General features: G+C 40.6%; 3 protein-coding genes and 1 long non-coding RNA gene across 5 annotated transcripts in view; 2 read left to right on the top strand and 2 right to left on the bottom strand.

Annotated features, from left to right (window-relative positions):
- The window catches only part of LOC311028142, a 35,732-nt gene extending 30,390 nt beyond the window's left edge, over positions 1-5,342 (bottom strand). The window contains exon 1 of the long non-coding RNA XR_014598698.1: positions 5,021-5,342. This is a non-coding gene — a long non-coding RNA (uncharacterized lncRNA). The remainder of the gene's footprint in view (positions 1-5,020) is intronic.
- Positions 2,049-8,147, top strand: LOC311028133 (class I histocompatibility antigen, F10 alpha chain-like). The gene is made up of 7 exons (XM_084032437.1): positions 2,049-2,211; positions 3,586-3,852; positions 5,367-5,645; positions 6,051-6,344; positions 6,647-6,754; positions 6,954-7,059; positions 7,171-8,147. Exons 1-6 carry the CDS (start codon positions 2,154-2,156, stop codon positions 7,031-7,033), a joined length of 1,086 nt encoding a protein of 361 aa, XP_083888563.1. The 5' UTR covers positions 2,049-2,153; the 3' UTR covers positions 7,034-7,059; positions 7,171-8,147.
- Positions 8,148-9,682: 1,535 nt separating this feature from the next.
- On the bottom strand, positions 9,683-12,433 carry LOC311028136 (proteasome subunit beta type-7-like). Its single transcript, XM_084032440.1, has 8 exons — positions 12,222-12,433; positions 12,012-12,096; positions 11,563-11,660; positions 10,958-11,098; positions 10,671-10,786; positions 10,484-10,542; positions 10,072-10,223; positions 9,683-9,843 (listed from the first exon to the last, which is right to left on the bottom strand). The coding sequence occupies exons 1-8, from the start codon at positions 12,281-12,283 to the stop codon at positions 9,732-9,734; spliced, it is 825 nt and encodes a 274-aa protein (XP_083888566.1). The 5' UTR covers positions 12,284-12,433; the 3' UTR covers positions 9,683-9,731.
- A 5,777-nt stretch (positions 12,434-18,210) lies between these two features.
- LOC311028134 (major histocompatibility complex class I-related gene protein-like) overlaps positions 18,211-21,752 on the top strand; it is a 22,108-nt gene continuing 18,566 nt past the window's right edge. For both annotated transcript variants that reach the window (XR_014598696.1, XM_084032438.1), the window contains exons 1-3: positions 18,211-18,369; positions 19,744-20,010; positions 21,509-21,752. The exon at positions 21,509-21,752 is cut by the window's right edge and continues 35 nt beyond it. Coding sequence is in view for 1 of the 2 variants with exons in the window: in XM_084032438.1 (XP_083888564.1) it covers positions 18,312-18,369; positions 19,744-20,010; positions 21,509-21,752 (569 nt within the window). In the remaining variant the exon portion in view is untranslated. The remainder of the gene's footprint in view (positions 18,370-19,743; positions 20,011-21,508) is intronic.

Here is a 21,752-nt window from a genome sequence, read left to right as displayed (position 1 = left end):
GGTGACAAAGGAGAGCGCCAACGGCAATTAAGAAAATTTGAATTAAGACATGTTCAATGTCATTGATTTGTTTTATAAGCTGCCAAACTGTAAGAAAATGTTTACGTTTCCAATTGTATGTTGTATGTATGTGTATGTTGTGTACACAATATATTAAAAATTTCAAAAGCCTGAAAGACTCCCACTTTGTCTCTTATCTTTCGTTCACACACAGGTAGATAGATAGATATTGCATACTTCCAAGAAATTGAATAAAATTAACTAACCTCCAAGCAGACAAGAACTTGATCATAAACCAGAAATAAGTTATTACTAAGACCAGACATGTGGTGGCAGCACTGTGTATGTCATAACAAAAGTCATCAGTGGTACATTCTGAAATGCCTGGCTATTTATTGAAATATCGTGGTCGAGGAGTAATATTACAAATAACATAATAATTACATATTCTTTCAAAGTGAAATATTTCAAACAGTTAACAATGATTCCAACAAGCAAGCTGAAAGGGTTTCCTCTTCTCCTCGATGGGGCCCTGACGCGTAAAGGTCAAAACCCACCAATGAGATCGCACCACACAGGAAGTTAAATGCACAGAGGATCCGGTAGATTTCGAAATAAAACACAGCGGACAAACATCCGATCGTAAATCATCACTTTGTCATTAGTTTCTCCCGTGCCAGGAAAGCATCAACCAGGAATATGGCATCGTCAGGTTCAAGATGATTCATTTATTTAGCTTGGTCAAGTTGTTTTACCACGCTTCCTTTTCCTCCTCTTTTACCTTTTCCAGATAATTTCTAATATATAATACGTAGACTGGCTGTGCCTTTTCCGGCTTCTTCTCCCTCGTTTCTTCTTCTTCGTTTCTTCTGCTTCTTCTTCTTCTTCTTCGTGGGGCCCTAACGCGTAAAGGTCAAAACCCACCAATGCGATCGCACCACACAGGAAGTTAAATGCACAGAGGATCCGGTAGATTTCGAAATAAAACACAGCGGACAAACATCCGATCGTAAATCATCACTTTATCAGCATTAGTTCCTCCCGTGCCATGTATTGATCAGCAAATCAACCTCAGACGCAACGCATGTAGTGGGCGAGGGTTTGAACCGTCAGACGGAGCGAAATCGCAAGGGAGTCCTATGTGAAATCTGGGGCCACTGCTAATGCTAGGTGATAGCAGCGTCCATAGCCACCAAAACGTTGCAGTGTCACATTATCCTGGCGAGATCTGAAAATTCTTCACAAAAACGAGCAAGCGAGTGATTATGTACATTCACTGAGTAAATACTATGAAAATAAAATATATGTTTCTCGCTAGAAATGTAATCAAAACGCATTTTTATGCAGAAACGAACTCAAAATACTGGGTTTTCCACTAAAATGAGAGAAACGTCAGCCATGTTTTTTGTTCTCACGGCCGGAATCTTGAAGGTCACGTGACTTGGACGCAAACCAATAGGAAGAGTATAAGCAGAAAAATGTAACAGTAACACAAAAAAGGGGCCATTATTGTAGTCCTTCTACGTTTTTGCACTTTGGACCAACGTAGCCAAGGTACGTTTTTCTATGAGACTGGGTTGTAATACTGTAGTCATCATATATAATACTGTGATAACAATTAATAACACGCATAATACATTCATTAACATAAATGACATGGCATTAATGCTAAATAATATAGTATGAATCATGAATGACACTGTCCCAGTTAAAGAAGTGAGAACAAAGGAGGAGTTTCCTTGTGAAACGGAATTCTCTCCTCTTTTCTAAAGTGCTTCAACAACAACTAGTGAGGCTGAAACAGAGTCCAGACGCTGGTCTTTGATCAGCAGGAGGTTAAATGCTCCTTTCAGGTGCGGACAGCGTTGAGAAACCAGAATAAAGGCTCTCCAGCGTCCTCTCACGCAGGCTGAAATAACATCGCTCCACTTTAACTTTCGTTATTAACCTCAGTGGCTCAGTCTTACCCGGCTATTAGTGACGTCGGTGCTCAGCTAAAATCCCCATTGGCTCAGACGGAGGGTGAAGTCAGCGCTCCTCCTGGTCTCAGCCTCACTTCAGCCCGGATAGAGCAGCAGCTCGGACGTCATCACTTTGCCTCCACAATAATAACAAGTGAAGAGTTGAAGACAGCTTGAGAAGGACAGGTGACGATGGAGACGTGGACTGTGCTTCTTCTCCTGGCCGTCGGCCTCCACAGCGCGGCCGCAGGTGAGTCCACACTTTGGTTGTTGGCTTTTAAGTTGCTCGCTTGGAACAGAAGAACTGCGTCATGTCTTTAAGCCCTGTTTATACGAGCCGACGCTTCTTTCGGTCGTCTTTGGTGTTCAGCTCCAGGACTTCCTCCAAGTTCGGGATGAAATGTGTCTCCACACTGAAACACTCGTCTGTTTGAATGTAGTACGTCACTACTGAGTTGGTTTGGTCAGATCTGAAGCTGTTTAGTAGAACGTCACTCACACATCATCCGTATTAGCACATATTATCATATCACATATATATCATATCAGTGTGTATAAATATTGTGTTTTAAGTAAGAAGAAATCCAGGTGAAGAAATGACAAAGTTTGAGGTAATTCATGAGCAGCGTCTCCATTACATAGTTTGTCCTCCAGAGGGAGCTATTTCATGTTTAAACAACAGCAGCTAATGAATCTGTATGAAGTCTGTTCATGTTATGTGTTTATATTAAAAATGCTATCGGCTGATGTAGAACAAATATTAATATATCAGAATATTCTGGAATATAAAGCTGAGAGGATTTGGTTTCACACAACATGTTGTTTAACAACGATGTTGAGATTTAACTTCAGTTTACAGAAATCAAGATTTATGAAAGTGAGGGACAAACGGTCAGATTTGGTTTCTTGGTTCTTTCTGTATTTAAAAAAATAACTTTTATACTCAAACATCTGAAATCCACAAACACTCTGACGACAACATCAAACAAAATAAAACCTATTACTGGAATATGAAAAATAACAAACAGCAATAGAAGAGAGAGAGAAGCTGCTGTTTTAGCAGAAATTCATTATTTCAAACCTGAGAAGAAGAAATGTAAGTTTGATCAAAGTTTAAAGTGTAAAATATAGACCATAAGGGAGTTGTATAATAATATGGAAGGTGTTTGAATCTGTTGAATCTAGAAAATCAAAGATCATCTTATATTTCAGTGGGAGGTTTGTGATTTCAGACTTGAAACTAATGTGATGATGAGGAGTGTAAACTACTAACGATGCTTCCTGAAGAAGAAACCACTCCACCAACTGGAAACTAAACTGGACTTTCACTTCACATGGAGATGAAATCAAATGAACAACGCCTCTTTCTACAAACTGCTTTCTGTCAACCAAAGTCAGGAACACAACTGACCTAAATATGAGACTCCTTCACTATTTCATATCAGAATAAACACAGTTTTCCAGACAAAAGCACCAGAAACATGTTTGTGTTTGTTGAGTACAGCAGATATTATCAACGTGTATTGAATGTAGTTCTGTTGGATTGTGTGTGCAGGAAAACAACATTGTTCAGTGATTTGTTGAAGATAAAAACTGAGATCATGACGTTCATCTTGTGTTGCAGAGATTCACTCGATGAAGTATTTCTACACGGCGTCCTCTGGAGTCCCAAACTTCCCAGAGTTTGTGATTGTTGGGTTGGTTGATGACGTTGAGATAACTCACTATGACAGCAACACCATGAAAGCAGAACCCAAACAGGACTGGATGAGCAGAGTCACAGAAGATGATCCTCAGTACTGGCAGAGGAACACTGAGATGTTAGTGGGTTCCCAGCAGATCAACAAAAACAGCATTGAAATCTTAAAGCAGCGCTTCAACCAAACTGGAGGTTTGTTTATGTTTCACTTTATTCTGACAACATTTGGTTCATACTTTCATCCTGTATTTTAATAAACACACACACAGTCAGACAGGAACATGACTGAGACTACTGGATGCTGCTGGACTACACTGGTTCAGTGTTGCTGTCCATCCCATAATAAGCTCCAGAGGTCTACTGGCCTGAGAGCAGGTCCAGTGAGCGTCCCACAGCGAGCTGCTTCACAACAAGTGTGCTGCAGCAGCAGCTTGTTTCAGGACACACAGCTGATGGAGGAACATGAGCGGCTGCTTTCTGAACGGACCAGCAGGACTGGAAACGGGACCCGGGCTGCTTCTGCTGGTCCACATACCAGACCAGGCTCAGCAGGTTTCCATGAAGCGGGCTGACTGGACCTCATGGTCCACGTCTCCTTCAGATCTCAGCGTGTCCATCCCATCAGATATATGACTCACAAATATATGCTAGAAGGACAGCTTAGATTCACTGTCCGTGCCCCAGTGTGTCTGTGCCATAATACACATTTATATAACGCTGGAAGAAGGAATCCACCAGTTGATCAGCTGTTGATCCTCAGAGGAAGTCTTTATTTCATAAATATGTCAAACATTTTCTACTTCCACTTTCTCTAATATGAGAAATGTATGCGTTTCTCTGTTTTATATCATTTTATATTAAATACTGTTCAGTGTTGTTCAGACAAAAGATTTGAAGATTTCACCTTTAACCTCTCAGAACTTGACGGCATCGTTCTCTTTTTCTCTACATTTTACAGTGTAAACAATTTATTGATTCATTGAAAAAAAGTCATGACATAATCAATAATGACCAGAATCATTATTGTGTTATCCTTAAGTATTTAGTAGAACTCCAGATTAGATTAGAATTAATTCACTTTACCAAAGTGTGTCTCTGCTGCAGCTTTTCATTCAAAGTTAAATAAAGCAAAATGTCAAACTCAAGTTATTTAGTTCAGGTTTCTCAACATTTTTCAGTGTAAATAATTTATTGATTAATTGAAAAAAGGTTGTAACAGAATCAATAATGACAAGAATAAATAGTTTCAGTCCCAAATATGGAGGATATTACAGAGTATTTAGTGTATTTATGACACAATAAATTAATCGGCTGGTTGATCAACAGATAATCAGATTTAAGTCTTTTATTAAGAAAAAACATCAAACATTTTCTAGTTCCAGTTTCTCATGAGAATGTTGATTGATTGATTGATTGATTGATTGATTTGTCTTTATGGATTATCAGAAAAAGAAAATAGGATCACATGTCAAAGTGAAAACACGTATTTCCATCGTGATCCAAAGATGTTAGAAGACAAAGTAAACACAAAGAAGACATTCGACATAAAAACGACATAAAAAGTTAAAATATATTTCATCACCTGTTAGAGAAATAGAAAAACATCTCCAACACAAACGAGGAAAAATAACTTCATCATCATCAATCAATCCATAAAAACTCTCTCTCTCTCTCTCTCTCTCTCTCTCTCTCTCTCTCTCTCTCAGGTGTCCACATTTACCAGTGGATGTACGGCTGTGAATGGGATGATGAGAATGATAAAGTTAATGGTTATGATCAATTTGGTTATGATGGAGAAGACTTCATAGCGTTTGACCTGAAGACAGAGACATGGATCGCTCCAAAACAACAGGCTCTCCTCACCAAACACAAGTGGGATCTTAATAAAGCTTGGACAGAACAGAAAAAACACTACCACAACCAGCTTTGTCCTGATTGGCTGAAGAAGTATTTGAAGTTCGGGAGCAGCTCTCTGCTGAGAAAAGGTAGAATCACATGACCTGATGTGGTTTCATGGACACCATGTTCATTTTCCTTCTTTTGTTTCTAACCGACAGTAACATTACACACACACACACACACACACACACACACACACACACCTTCATCCCTCTGCCTCCTGTCTGTCTCAGTCCCTGTCTCTCTGTCTCTGTCTCACCCTCTGTCCTACCTTCCTCATCAATGTCTCTCCTCTTCATCCGTCTCATTATCTCTTCTGTCTCTTCTTTTCTCACTTATCTTCACATCACAGTTATTTACATTGAATACATACAAACATAAATGGTGTATGTGTCACTAAGGCATTTCAGATACATCAGACATGATCATTAATACACAGCAGATCATAATAATAAGGATAAAGAACCTCTAACCCGTCTCTCTCTCCTCAGACCTTCCCTCAGTGTCCTTCCTCCAGAAGACTCCCTCCTCTCCAATCAGCTGCCATGCTACAGGTTTCTACCCTCAAAGAGCCGAACTGTTCTGGAGGAGAGATGGAGAGGATCTCCATGAGGACGTGGACCTCGGAGAGATCCTCCCCAACCACGATGGAACCTTCCAGATGAGTGCCGACCTGAAACTCTCAGTGGCAGCTGAAGACCGGAGCAGGTACGAGTGTGTGTTTCAGCTCTCTGGTGTGAAGAAGGACATCGTCAACACACTGGACGTCATCAGGAGCAACAAAGGTGAGACTGAGACCAGAAGTGATGAGAAACATTATTAGAAACATAATAATCAAACCACAGTTCAGAGGTCGTAGGTGCCGTATTGAATGAACTACTGGTCAGTTTTAGAGGATGAGTAGAATGATTTAATAACTGGATGAATGTATGTATCTGTCAGGAGATCAGTCAGGATCACGTTTTCAAAAGGACCAACAAACACTGAATACAGGATTGTGGTCCGGTTGACAAATGGAGGTTCTTCTCCTGGAACCTGCTTCATCTGTTCAGGTTGTGACTATTTCCTCTTGTTTTGTGCTCAACAGAGAAGCCCACTGACATGACCACCGTCATCATCGTCATCGCTGCAGTCGTACTTCTTGCTCTCGTCCTCGCTGCTGGGATTGGATTCGTGGTTTACAAAAAGAGGAACTGTAAGACCCAAACGGAGACGTTGTCTCATCTCTTCTTGAGTTCAGGCTTTGAGTTGGTGACTTTATCCAGCAAACTTCAACTTCAACTCTTTTTGTTGTTCTCCAGATCCACTCCTTCCATCATGACCTTTCACAGTAAAAGCCCTGGACATGTCATATCCACAGGAAGGATTTCACATGTTCATGTTTTTTCTTGCAGCCGATTGTCATCAGTGTCCTGACAACAACTCTGAACCTGAAACTGAGAAACTGAAGGACAATCCTGAACCCAGACCCTAAAGGACCAACTCAGCACCCTGCACACCGTGAGTATCTTCACATGGAACATGGACTCTTAGAAATGCTGACGTGACTGAACCGTGGACACTTGAGGTCTAAATGATTCTGTAAATATGGTTTCCTCTTTGTCTCTTTAGGTTTATGGATAAATATTGGACTTGATCAAGGAGCGGTGCCGCCAGCTTCTCCTCCGTAAACTGGGAACTCATCGCTTCTTCATCGTTCACGTCATGAACCGTTGAATCAGGGTCGAGAATCTAGTGGTAGATGCTCATCCATTGGAATACAAAGAAAACAAGCTGGGAAAATTAGTTAAATTAATACATTCATATTTTACAAACACAATCAAACACAAACTCTGACATTAAACTATTTGGATCATTTTGTTTCAATTTTCAAAAATGTAATTTCCTCATTAAAACCAAACGAGGAGGATTTGTGTGTTCATCTCCAACAAATGCAGCAGAGTTGCTCGTTAACACTTCTGCTGTCGGGCTTTCCTGGTGAAATCAATATCGGGACACAAATGTAAATTCAGTGTAATGGTTGTCTCTGTGTCGGTGATAAACTGGCCTCCAGCTCTACCCAGAATGCACTGGGGTTCACTCCCGTCTCCCTCAGTGACTCAGCAGGATGAGCTGGAGAGGAAATGGATGGATGGAGTTTGTTTATGACAACATGAAAAATGATAGACTTCAGCATTGATTCTCCAGTTGTGTAAATGTTTTGCTTGTTTATTTCTTTAAAACTAAAGTTCTTGTTTTGATTCTAAGCAGCGAATAAATAATAATTTATGTCCTTGAGGGTTTTTTTCTTTCATATTATCTTTTGACGTTTTAAAACAATATTGTATTTAAATTTGAGCTGAGATCCTAAAAGGCTTTCAGGTTTCTTGAAGCTTTGAAGCAAACTGGTTGACATGTTCTTCTATATGTGGTGGAGCATCTTGGGGACGTTTTCTCTCTTAGTTTGTAGAAATTGAACAGCGATGTTTAAAATCTCTTCTTGTGTTCGGGGGTCATAGAGGTGGTTTAAGTAGAATAAATGTCAAATATTGTTTCACACCGTTTGTACTTTTGTGTTGCTTTGCAATAAATTGCCCAATAATCCACAATCCTGCGTCGTGTTGTGATTCCAGTCGCTCTGATCAGCTGAATGTTCAGGATTCACTTCTGTCACAGAGACTAACTGGACGCGTCTCCGACCGAGAGATGGAAAACTAAAGAGCAGGAAGAACTCAAGTATTCCTGCAAACCTGAGATTCTTCACAGAGTTGGACTTTTTACACAACAAGAACACAAATGGCATGATTGTGTTTGTTTGTGGAGCCATTTTGCATCCCCTCCCTGTCGTCTGGTTTGTTGCTTTCTCTAAGAAGAAGAAGGTCTAACAGAACATTTCAATGTGTTTTCCTCCATGGAGGCATATTAGGTTTATTCATGTAAAAACAGAAAAAGTGATGATTCCTGTTATTTCATATTCCTCATCGTGTGTGTGTGTGTGTGTGTGTGTGTATGTGTGTGTGTGTGTGTGTGTGTGTGTGTGTGTGCGTGTGTGCGTGTGTATGTGTGTGTGTGTGTGAGTGTGTGTGTGTGTGTGTGTGTGTGTGTGTGTGTGATCCAGCTAGTCTCCAGTCTACTGTGTCTTGCTTTGGTTTCCCTGTAGAAACCTGTTGCACTGAAATCTGCCTGGCAACTGATGACATGACAACAACCAGGAAATTCTCCAGGCTCCTCTGAATCCGCTTCACTCGATGTACTTCTACTTTATAAAACACCACAGATACGTACTATATATCATTAATGTTGGTTTTTACTGTATTTTTATTTTAATATAATTAACTGAACAACATTCGTGACCTTCAAAGTTTAACTGAAGTGCAAGAAAACAAACTTCCGATCATGAAGACAATAAACCTGGAAAACCAAACCTACGCTGCCGAGTTCTGCATGGAAACAGATGACATCACAGCCGTCCTGACAAACATGGTGTTGCATTACCTACCTATATTATACTTTATAGTATAAATAGACTATTGTAACATAATTGAGAGTATGTGACATGTATGTATGTTTAGAATTATGGTGTTATTAGTTGGATATACTTTAGAAATCTCACCAGACAGGTTTAGTTGTGGAAAGGAGGTTTGGCACTTCCTGTGTGTTTGTGATCACATTTCACGCCCAGAGATAATGAAACAAATACTTCTCAGCTCAATATAAGAAAAATCCAAAGTACTATTTATATTTTTACACCATCAATAAAGATGTTTTACTAGAAAAGATAAACCCTAACCCTTATTATCTGGTGCTATCTGGTCAAACAAAAAAACATTACCAACCTATGATGATTTTCTTTAGATATTTAAATATAAAACAGACAAAAAAATTTAATTTATTCATAATTTTGATCATATCCATCAGCCGGTGTGCCCCTTGGTCCCTACACTTTGCCTGGATATCAAACCCTGGCATCAACAGTGCAACAGTTTTGCCTAATTCAGTGTTATTTTTTTGAAATGATGATTCCACATTGTAAAAATATGAGTCTTCTCATTATGGCCGAGCCTAATAGCAGCACAGAAACCATGATGACAATGCTGATCACATGTTAGATGCTACTCATATTTAAAAAGCTGGAGACCAACGATGAAATGAAAGTCATTTTATTGTTAAAGGCTGTGACTGTGTGTCGTGGCTCAGGCTGTATCCATCTGCTGCACCGTCTCCTGGACCACCTCCAGCTGGAGGCGGACTACGGCCTCGGTCAGAACCGGGGTCGTGCCCGGACCGTATTTGTATCTGCTTTTCCTAGGAGAGGGTAAGAGATGGAGGTTGATCAATCAAAAGGCAAGTCTATCGATGGAGCTGTGATTTCAGACAGACGGTCGGCATCACGGATGAAAACAGGCGTCTAAGAGAGCGGTGTCGGCGTGACGCCATGCTGGCTGGACCTTTTCACACAGACAGACATGGTTCAACACCACATCTCTTCTTTGAAGGCTCTGTCCAGACAGCAGATCTGGATTGAAGTCCTACCTGTTGTCTTTGTACTCTGAGACCTGGTAGGGTCTGACGTAGTCCACTCCTTGTTTAGTGATGACACAAATGTCGATGTTGTTGCCTGAGCCGAGGTCACTCATGATGCCTGCATGGATGGCAACACGCACCAGCTCCTTGGCCTCGTCCAGCTGAGAGTTAGGAGTAATGAGGGGAACGATGGAGAAGAGCTTTAAAACACACCTAAATACCCACACTAGTGCAGTCTTTCTATCTGGTCCATAAGGAGGGAAATTCATGGCGTTCATCATGTTTTACAGAGGCTCATTTGGCCTACAGTCCCAACACACTGCAATTCATATTATAAGTACTTTGTGATCGTGTCTAAACGATGCAGACGAACAGATATGAACATGATATTTAATTAACAACAGCTGTCCAGGTGGCTTACCTCCAGGTCGGGTTTGTACCCGTCCTCTAGAATCCCAAGAGCAGCCAGATCACCAGATCCTGCACGAAGAAACAGATTGGATGCAGTCTGAGAGTGAAACATTTACATTTTTACAATTTAAGGCACTTCAGCTTTGGCTTCACTTTTCCAAACTGGAGGTCCCGCCTGAGTAACGTCACATACATACCCATGGCAAGGTAAGGCATCGTATTGACACTCCCATAGGGCCCCACCGTGTACAGGTGGTTCCCGGTGTAATCTACTCCTCCCAGGATAAGACTGGCACCAATCTGGCCGTGATACCTGAGGGGGAAACCGGATTAACACATAGTTGTTGTAATGAGTTTAACTCATTCACACACCTCAATACAAGACAACAACATTTAAAATAATTAGTAATACAACGTTTAATAAAACCAGATGAGATAATCCTTTATTAGACCCTTTAATAGCTTAGCGTTGTGCAACACACACCTGTACAACATATCCTGCAGTATGTTGACGGCCATGACGATACGAGGGTTCCTGCCGCTGTTCAGAGAGAAGATGGCGAGGTTGGAGGAGAGGAGCGCTGTGGTCTTCTCTGTATCTGCTGCTGTTCCTGCTCCACAGCAGCTACACGGAGAGGAAGGACACACATTGTAAATGAAGAGACGAGGGGAAATAAAACAAGCGAGGAGAGGAGAGAACGTGGGGGTGGCTTCTTTCTTCAGTGAATGTTTTTCTTCAACAATCCAGAAATTCATCATACAAAAAAACAGAAAAACAAGCTACTAATTCCTCAGTAGCCTCAATGTCCCAGAATGCACTGCAACCACAACTTTGAACATGAAGAACTGTTTACTCTTAAGTCATAATTGTTCTTCTGTGGCAAACCTTCACATTTAATACAAGGTCACCGCACGGCATTCTGGGATGTGGAGGAAATCACAATTAAGGAGGCAGTTTATGGGAAAATGTGCACCGAACAAGGAAATGACACTTCATCATCAGGATGCGTTCCGTATCTCAGACTGGTACCAGAGAGTATTTACAGGACATTTCTAGGTTTTATACATATATATCTATAAGACACTTACTATATATTCGGAGCAATGTAGTGGATCTTGGCACACATCTTGTCGGCCACCACTTCACTGGAAGTAGCTCTGGTGTCTGCCCCCAGCACCACCCCATCCTGCACCAGCACACATGGGTCGGCTTGAACCAAGTTCATCATGACATTACCACACAGCCACCCTCTGGCTGCCCTTGAGCAAGGCGTTCAAGTCTCAGTCTCCAGCGGTGGATGACTGTGAATGCAGCTCCCATCATTGCATTAACTGTATGTTGTGATCAAAGTTAAGCCTGGTGGCGTGCAGGTGAGAACAGGAACGTTTCATTGTGTTTGTAAACTCTCCTGGTCTGTTCAGTGATGCACTGATGGAAGTTAAAGATCATTCTGGTATACTGTATATATATATATATATATATATATATATATATATATATATATATATATATATATATATGGAAGCTTCATACTCGCCTTGAACACCAGTCCTGCTATGGTGGTGCCTGTTTTCAGGGGTTTAGGTGTCTGTCCATCAAAACGAGCCTCCAAAGCAGCGTTCCTTGATCAACATCAGGGACATTTTACTTTCACTTTTGATCGCGCTGACAGCTCACTTTAATTCGGTGTAATCGTTTCTTTCTGGACACAGTCAGCTGCTGAGAAGTCACAAACAGAAGCTCATACCTGTCGGCGTTGTCGAAGTTAAAGCCAGCTGCAGGAGTTTGGAGGACATTTGATAGCGCCATGCTGGAGAGGTACCGGGCAGAGCGACGCTTCTCTGCGCGTCCCGATGCGCCTGGGGTCGCTGTTCCGGCTTCAGCGTCACCTCTCCTTCTTCTCTTTCGGTTCTGGAGTGAAAATGGAGAGACGCTGCTCGGACTGGCGGGTGAAAGGAGTCAGCACAGGGGTGAGTAGACCCGGACCGCTTCACTGGTCTTTATCGGGACTCCTGAGCAGCACTGAAGCTCATTCAACGACCGACTGGATCGAGAAAAAAACAACGTGGGATCACAGCGACTGTACAACTCGCGTGTTTATTATCAGTCAGTTGTTTCCGTGTTTGAACGAGTTTAGTCTTTATATCTACTTTTCATTTAAAACCAATTCCTTGACAGAACTCTAAATCCCATAATTCATAGCCTTGCTCCGTCTGCTGGATGGACAGGAAGCCGTGAGAAAGAAGACATGTCTGTGACGCTGCTTCACCCAGTTTAACATGGCAGTACTTCCTCCAGGCTGGAGGATGAACACGTATCTCCAACCACACTCTGCTCCTCTCCCCTCCTCAGACCACCATCCTGGCTGCCACCTTTGATGGGGGGGTCGTGATCGGCTCAGATTCGAGGGCCTCCATGGGAGGGTGAGGGTGCAACGCTGAAGTTGACTTGATTGTGAATCGCAGAGGTCTTCAACGTTTTTACGGCCAAACAACCCTATTATACATCCTATAAAATGATGTATTAAAATATTATTATTAACATATTAATGTGTAGTGCAGCCCATAGTACTGTGTATACAAGTATGATAATATCTCAGTTGTTTTGGCCAGGATAATCGTGACATGACATTTTCACATCGTCCCATGCAAACTCAGACTAGAGGTCCTGGATTTCTGATGTCACTGTGAGTTATAATGCAGCAATATGTTGACCAATATCTTCATTTTTATAACCAAATTATTCTTGATGAGTTGAAGTTGGATTATTAATCTGATCAAGAGAAGTACCGAGCAGTCTATCAGCAAACATGTCCTCTGATGCAACATCCCATCAGCCACTAGGATTCCACGCTCACTGTAGAGAAATCATTGGAAAGAATGACTAAGTAATCGATTGGTTGTTGAGGCCTGAAAAGATCAGACCTCCTACGATTCTCCAGGCTCAGAGACTGAATGCAGCGGCCACGTTTTGCTAGCTGTAAATAAAATGTAACAGTAGCACAAGTAGAGTCGTGAAATCAATTTGAGTCATCTAAAAGTGTCAATTTTATGAGTTAATTAGCTGTTTTTTTGCGGGGGGTCATTGGGTAAAACTTCCATAACAACCTTTCAGCGTTTTTTTAATGCAAATGGTCTCAGAGGAAAGGAGACCTGTACAACTTCTTCTTCTCTGTTTTAGAAAATCTATCCTGTAGACTTCGGCCAATCACATCGTGTCATTCGATTTAAAGTTCCCACGTCAAGCAGAAGCTTACATTTTGGATAAAAACCACATCAATCAGGCACTAATGAAGACTGGATTTTGGTTAAAAAAAGGAAACACGAGGACGATGTGTTGTTTAAGATATCTACGTTTAAACAAAACATTTTTATTCAGCGCATTACTTTGAATAGAAACTCTTTTCTTTTAGTTGACAAAAGAAGCTGAAGGTCTCAAATGGTTAAAGTGTCCAAAACAGTTATTTTCTCTAAATAAAATCCAGCAAACCTGAAGCTCATTTGTCTAAATAATGATTTAAAGCTGCACTCATCCCTCATTCCAAATCAGAAATGTATCACAGGACTATGTTCAATGTGAAAGGCTCACTCGTAGTGATGAACCCACATCGACATTCACACGACTGCACTTTTCCTCAGCTTTAAGGAGACTTTTTTGCCTCTTTTAGCTCATTGTTTTGGTTTAAAGGCACATGACCTCCCCCAGTGAACTACCCACCAACCACCAAACATTATACAGACCAAACGAGTGGATCATTCAGCAGCTAAACAGTCAGATTCTTTCTCAGGAGTTGGTGGAGACCAAACCGGAGCAAAAAGGAGCGTGAATATCGGACACAAAGCTGCCATGAATGTTTCTCTGTGTGAAAAAGTCATTGTGAACGTGTTAGCCGGAGCAACTTTATAAAGTAAATGTTGACGTCGCGTTTCTAGCATGCTCTGCTGCCCCCAAATGGCCAAAATCAGACACTGCCTTAAAGAACAATCAGAAAAGAACGTTAGAAATCTGAGTGGGTGTTAAACGTCTGGACAGTTTTGCGTAATTGAGGACCAGGAAAGTATCGAGTTTGTCCGCGGCATCAGGAGATTTGCCGCACGGTTTGCACAAGTGAAAAGTGAACTATAGCCATACAAGACGACTGTTTGCACAACTTTATCTCCAATCTGCACGTCCAAATTGAGACTGTTCTGATAATCCGCATTATTTGTATTCCATTAAATGCATTCCATGAGATTCTGTCGTCCAAGACGAACTCACGATGACACGTTCCTAAAATCTCTCTCCCAGTGTCCCACATATACTTGGCATTGGTAAACTAGATGTGTGCAATAATAAGACAAAAAAGGAAAAAAAAACTTGTTGTCCTCCCAGAAGTTGTCCGTTCTTTGACACGAGCGTCTCATCTTGCATTCCTTTGGTTTTGAGCGTGGGGGCTGGATCAGCAAGTAGTTTGTTGCTAAAGCCATCAACTGATACGAAACCAGCACTGAGAGTGACCCGAGCACATCACTGGCAGGTCAGAGTGTTCATCAACTCACTACATGATACTCCTTGTGTAACCTGCAGTGTCAAAGTTCATGCACAATGGCAATAAAAAAGAATAAAAAACAATGGTTGTTTTGTCCATGTTTTTGTGTGTCCTAAACATGGGACCAACTTAAAACTTCTTGATACTATTATACAGAAACAGTGCTAGGTAGTACCTCAAAAGTAACTGTTGACCATGACAAAATACTTGAAAAGAAGTGTGGCAGACTGGCAGAGGGCGAGAACGCCAACTCATTCAAATGTCACTCAACAGCCGCAGGATGACCTCCAGTGACCTTCAAAGAGGCTGGAAGCTGGCAGCTGGGGTGAAGAGCACAGCAGGACGCTTCCAGACTCCTAAAGGCGGGGCTGTGATGTGATCAAGAGGAAGGTGGACGGTCATAAGTCATAAAGCCAAGCTGTTTTTTATTATTATAATGTGAGTGTAACCCACTAGTTACTATAGAGTTTGGACCAGAGACTAGGTTCGTAGAGGAGGGTTTAAAGAGGAAGTGACAGACACAATAAATAAATGGAGCCATGGCGTATATTTAAAGTAAGTTGACTGTATTGAACTGTATGAAAATAAAATAAAATAAAAATAAAATTCAATGCAATGACATCTGATTGCTCAATGTTTCACAGTCTCTCTTTAATATAAAACCAAATAAAAGTGTCCAATAGGAACCCTAACGTTCCTTTAAATGTTCCTTGAGTGTTCCTTTAATGTTCTTGAATGTTCTTGTTGTTCGTCAGCGCGCTTCAGTCAATTGTGTGTAAGTCAAGTCAGGGGAAAGTTCAAAGAGTCAGGTGTGTGTGTGGTGGTCCTACCACAGACACACTCAGTTAAGGTGAAGAAGGGCTGGATGTCCTCCTCGGCTCAGGTGCTGGTTCTCTGCTCCTTTGGGCAAGGAACATTTCACTGGCTCGCCATCTCCCTCAATCAGGAGAATCCAGATCCACATCAAAAGGTTTCTCAAGGGTCTCAAAAAACCTAGCCTGTATAAAGACAGGGCTATCACTTAACACAGAATCATCAAACGTCTCTTATGTCCATATTCAATACATACTATAAATCTCAACACACTACTGGAACACAATAGTGATTAAATGAAGTATCTTTTTAACTGTACAGTTATTTTTTTTTATCTCAAGGTGAGTATTTCCACACATTCTTAATCATTTTAAATCAACATGAATTATTTTAGCTATTTAACCATGAATTATGATCATTTTAGCTCAGTTTTCCACATGAAATATTGTTCATTTTAATCCTTTTTAACCATTTCACACATTTTCATTGAATTATGAACTGAAAATTAGCTAAATGCACCTTTAACACACATCACAATATAAATTCAGTGCTTCAGAGTTTCTGCCTCTGTGATAAATGGACATGTTTAGCAGTATTTAACAGACACACACCCTAAACAGTGCATCTCAGAGTGAATACACACACACAGGAAAATAAATAGCACACCTCATATTTTCATCAGTTTATCAGAGCAAAATATGCAGCTTTAACTCTTAAAACACACAGTAAACAGTAGCGGCAGGTCACGTTCATGAGTAAACAAGCTTCCTGCCCTCTCACAGACTGAATCGCGATGTGGCTACTCCGGTTAGCATGTGCTAGCGCTAGTTAGCTCGAGCGACTCACCAAGCCTCTGCCGAAAACAATAACCCACAGGTCCTCGACCACCTCTCTGCTTCAGGTAGGTACACTCTCACGGGTTATTCTGTGTTGATACGTGAGTTAACAACCGCCGTTTTCGTGACTTCTTATTGACTTTCTCTTCCGTGTTTCTCATCTGCTCGTACCGCTGCTCTGACTCTGCACCGCGCTACTCTGTACTCTCACTCACGCACTGTAACTCTCGCGAGAAGAGGGTGGAACTACTTTCTCTTTCCTAGCATGCATATAATAAAACAAATGAAGGACTGAGTGTGTGCAAAAATAATATTATTGACAGAATAATAAATTAAAGAGGGTGAAATAAATAAAAAATATATTTTAAGGGAAATAACAATATTATCTGTTTTCTACTGGGTTACATGAGGAGTGGCATAAAGTCACCCAAGAGCAATGTGAGAGACTTTCTTCTACATTCTATACTATTACTTCTTTAGGACTTCTTCAACATTCTATACTACACGATTACTTTTTTCAACATACTGTAGCCTACCATGACTTTTTTATGACTTAATTACGACTTTTTTCAACAGGAGTCGCTTGTTTTCCTCACCCTGGGAGTTGACAGGCTCAGTGAGGACCAGTTTATAGGTGTAGAGACCAGAGAAAACCTGTTTTTCATAATATGGGACCTTTAAGGATATTGATTATTGGTATGATGACTTCAGTCTTGGTCAACTGTTACAGTTTATTGTTATGAAGGATATTGATTATTGGCATCTCTATGATGACTTCATTCGTGGTCGATCATTACTTTGTGGTTCATTGAGAGAAGGAAAGTCAGGAGAAAACCTCACGTGGTTTCTCAGGCGCTCAAAGGCAGATACATGAAACGTCCACAAGGGGGCGCTGTCACGCTGCTGACTTCTCTGTGAAGATAAACTCTGGTATTGATCAGCTGTGATGAACTCGGGTATTGATCAGCAGTGAGCAGGAGGAGCTTTTGTTTAAAACTCAATATCATGAACAATATAAACACATTGTCTGGATAAAAGATGGCGCCCATATTGATTCGTTGATGATTAATAATTTTGTAATGGTATATAATACTGTATTCATCATATATAATACTGTGATAACAATTAATAACACGCATAATACATTCATTAACATAAATGACATGGCATTAATGCTAAATAATATAGTATGAATCATGAATGACACTGTCCCAGTTAAAGAAGTGAGAACAAAGGAGGAGTTTCCTTGTGAAACGGAATTCTCTCCTCTTTTCTAAAGTGCTTCAACAACAACTAGTGAGGCTGAAACAGAGTCCAGACGCTGGTCTTTGATCAGCAGGAGGTTAAATGCTCCTTTCAGGTGCGGACAGCGTTGAGAAACCAGAATAAAGGCTCTCCAGCGTCCTCTCACGCAGGCTGAAATAACATCGCTCCACTTTAACTTTCGTTATGAACCTCAGTGGCTCAGTCTTACCCGGCTATTAGTGACGTCGGTGCTCAGCTAAAATCCCCATTGGCTCAGACGGAGGAGGAAGTCAGCGCTCCTCCTGGTCTCAGCCTCACTTCAGCCCGGATAGAGCAGCAGCTCGGACGTCATCACTTTGCCTCCACAATAATAACAAGTGAAGAGTTGAAGACAGCTTGAGAAGGACAGGTGACGATGGAGACGTGGACTGTGCTTCTTCTCCTGGCCGTCGGCCTCCACAGCGCGGCCGCAGGTGAGTCCACACTTTAGTTGTTGGCTTTTAAGTTGCTCGCTTGGAACAGAAGAACTGCGTCATGTCTTTAAGCCCTGTTTATATGAGCCGACGCTTCTTTCGGTCGTCTTTGGTGTTCAGCTCCAGGACTTCCTCCAAGTTCGGGATGAAATGTGTCTCCACACTGAAACACTCGTCTGTTTGAATGTAGTACGTCACTACTGAGTTGGTTTGGTCAGATCTGAAGCTGTTTAGTAGAACGTCACTCACAAATCATCCGTATTAGCACATATTATCATATTACATATATATCATATCAGAGTGTATAAATATTGTGTGATAAGTAAGAAGAAATCCAGGTGAAGAAATGACAAAGTTTGAGGTAATTCATGAGCAGCGTCTCCATTACATAGTTTGTCCTCCAGAGGGAGCTATTTCATGTTTAAACAACAGCAGCTAATGAATCTGTATGAAGTCTGTTCATGTTATGTGTTTATATTAAAAATGCTATCGGCTGATGTAGAACAAATATTAATATATCAGAATATTCTGGAATATAAAGCTGAGAGGATTTGGTTTCACACAACATGTTGTTTAACAACGATGTTGAGATTTAACTTCAGTTTACAGAAATCAAGATTTATGAAAGTGAGGGACAAACGGTCAGATTTGGTTTCTTGGTTCTTTCTGTATTTAAAAAAATAACTTTTATACTCAAACATCTGAAATCCACAAACACTCTGACGACAACATCAAACAAAATAAAACCTATTACTGGAATATGAAAAATAACAAACAGCAATAGAAGAGAGAGAGAAGCTGCTGTTTTAGCAGAAATTCATTATTTAAAACCTGAGAAGAAGAAATGTAAGTTTGATCAGAGTTTAAAGTATAAAATATAGACCATAAGGGAGTTGTATAATAATATGGAAGATGTTTGAATCTGTTGAATCTAGAAAATCAAAGATCATCTTATATTTCAGTGGGAGGTTTGTGATTTCAGACTTGAAACTAATGTGATGATGAGGAGTGTAAACTACTAACGATGCTTCCTGAAGAAGAAACCACTCCACCAACTGGAAACTAAACTGGACTTTCACTTCACATGGAGATGAAATCAAATGAACAACGCCTCTTTCTACAAACTGCTTTCTGTCAACCAAAGTCAGGAACACAACTGACCTAAATATGAGACTCCTTCACTATTTCATATCAGAATAAACACAGTTTTCAAGACAAAAGCACCAGAAACATGTTTGTGTTTGTTGAGTACAGCAGATATTATCAACGTGTATTGAATGTAGTTCTGTTGGATTGTGTGTGCAGGAAAACAACATTGTTCAGTGATTTGTTGAAGATAAAAACTGAGATCATGACGTTCATCTTGTGTTGCAGAGATTCACTCTCTGAAGTATTTCTACACGTCGTCCTCTGGAGTCCCAAACTTCCCAGAGTTTGTGACTGTTGGGTTGGTTGATGACGTTGAGATGGATCACTATGACAGCAACACCATGAAAGCAGAACCCAAACAGGACTGGATGAACAGAATCACAGAAGAGGATCCTCAGTTCTGGCAGAGGAACACTGAGATCTCTGTGGGTGCCCAGCAGGCCAACAAAGCCAACATTGAAATTGCAAAGCAGCGCTTCAACCAAACTGGAGGTTTGTTTATGTTTGACTTTATTCTGACAACATTTGGTTTATACTTTCATCCTGTATTTTAATAAACACACACACAGTCAGACAGGAACATGACTGAGACTACTGGATGCTGCTGGACTACACTGGTTCAGTGTTGCTGTCCATCCCATAATAAGCTCCAGAGGTCTACTGACCTGAGAGCAGGTCCAGTGAGCGTCCCACAGCGAGCTGCTTCACAACAAGTGTGCTGCAGCAGCAGCTTGTTTCAGGACACACAGCTGATGGAGGAACATGAGCGGCTGCTTTCTGAACGGACCAGCAGGACTGGAAACGGGACCCGGGCTGCTTCTGCTGGTCCACATACCAGACCAGGCTCAGCAGGTTTCCATGAAGCGGGCTGACTGGACCTCATGGTCCACGTCTCCTTCAGATCTCAGCGTGTCCATCCCATCAGATATATGACTCACAAATATATGCTAGAAGGACAGCTTAGATTCACTGTCCGTGCCCCAGTGTGTCTGTGCCATAATACACATTTATATAACGCTGGAAGAAGGAATCCACCAGTTGATCAGCTGTTGATCCTCAGAGGAAGTCTTTATTTCATAAATATGTCAAACATTTTCTACTTCCACTTTCTCTAATATGAGAAATGTTTTATATCATTTTATATTAAATACTGTTCAGTGTTGAAGATTTGAAGATTTCACCTTTAACCTCTCAGAACTTGACGGCATCGTTCTCTATTTCTCTACATTTTACAGTGTAAACAATTTATTGATTCATTGAAAACAGGTCAGGACATTATCAATAATGACCAGAATCATTATTGTGTTATCCTTAAGTATTTAGTAGAACTCCAGATTAGATTAGAATTAATTTACTTTACCAAAGTGTGTCTCTGCTGCAGCTTTTCATTCAAAGTTAAATAAAGCAAAATGTCAAACTCAAGTTATTTAGTTCATGTTTCTCAACATGAGAATATTTCTATTTCTCAACATTTTTCAGTGTTAATAACTTAATGATTAATTGAAAAAAGGTTGTGAAAGAATCAATAATGACAAGAATAATTAGTTTGAGTCCCAAATATGGAGGATATTACAGAGTATTTAGTGTATTTATGCCACAATAAACAATTAATCGACTGGTTGATCAACAGATAATCAGATTCAATCTTTTATTAAGAAAAAACTAACATTTTCTCTAATATGAGAATGTTGATTGATTGATTGATTGATTGATTTCTCTTTATAGATTATCAGAAAAAGAAAATAGGATCACATGTCAAAGTGAAAACACGTATTTCCATCGTGATCCAAAGATGTTAGAAGACAAAGTAAACACAAAGAAGACATTCAACATAAAAACGACATAAAAAGTTAAAATATATTTCATCACCTGTTAGAGAAATAGAAAAACATCACAACATAAAAATAATATCATCATTAATCAATCCATAATACATAAAATCTCTCTCTCTCTCTCTCTCTCTCTCTCTCTCTCTCTCTCTCTCTCTCAGATGTCCACATTTTCCAGAGGATGTACGGCTGTGAATGGGATGATGAGACTAATGAGGTTAAAGGTTATGATCAATATGGTTATGATGGAGAAGACTTCATAGTGTTTGACCTGAAGACAGAGACATGGATCGCTCCAAAACAACAGGCTCTCCTCTCCAAACACAAGTGGGATGTTAATAAAGGTCTGACAGAACAGACAAAACACTACCTCACCCAGATTTGTCCTGATTGGCTGAAGAAGTA

The sequence above is a fragment of the Eutrigla gurnardus genome (genome assembly GCF_963514095.1).
Source record: "Eutrigla gurnardus genome assembly, chromosome: 17".
NCBI lineage: Eukaryota > Metazoa > Chordata > Actinopteri > Perciformes > Triglidae > Eutrigla > Eutrigla gurnardus.
Note: the sequence above shows the minus strand (reverse complement) of the source record. Positions and strands in the feature narration are given on the sequence as shown.

Excerpts from the sequence above, each read along its gene's own strand:
- LOC311028133 (XM_084032437.1), top strand. The coding sequence starts at position 2,154 with ATGGAGACGTGGACTGTGCTTCTTCTCCTGGCCGTCGGCCTCCACAGC. Across the intron at positions 2,212-3,585 it reads CCTCCACAGCGCGGCCGCAG|AGATTCACTCGATGAAGTAT; the intron begins GTGAGTCCACAC and ends CTTGTGTTGCAG. Across the intron at positions 3,853-5,366 it reads GCGCTTCAACCAAACTGGAG|GTGTCCACATTTACCAGTGG; the intron begins GTTTGTTTATGT and ends TCTCTCTCTCAG.
- LOC311028136 (XM_084032440.1), bottom strand. The coding sequence starts at position 12,283 with ATGGCGCTATCAAATGTCCTCCAAACTCCTGCAGCTGGCTTTAACTTC. Across the intron at positions 11,661-12,011 it reads TAGCAGGACTGGTGTTCAAG|GATGGGGTGGTGCTGGGGGC; the intron begins GCGAGTATGAAG and ends GTGCTGGTGCAG. Across the intron at positions 10,543-10,670 it reads GATGCCTTACCTTGCCATGG|GATCTGGTGATCTGGCTGCT; the intron begins GTATGTATGTGA and ends TTCTTCGTGCAG.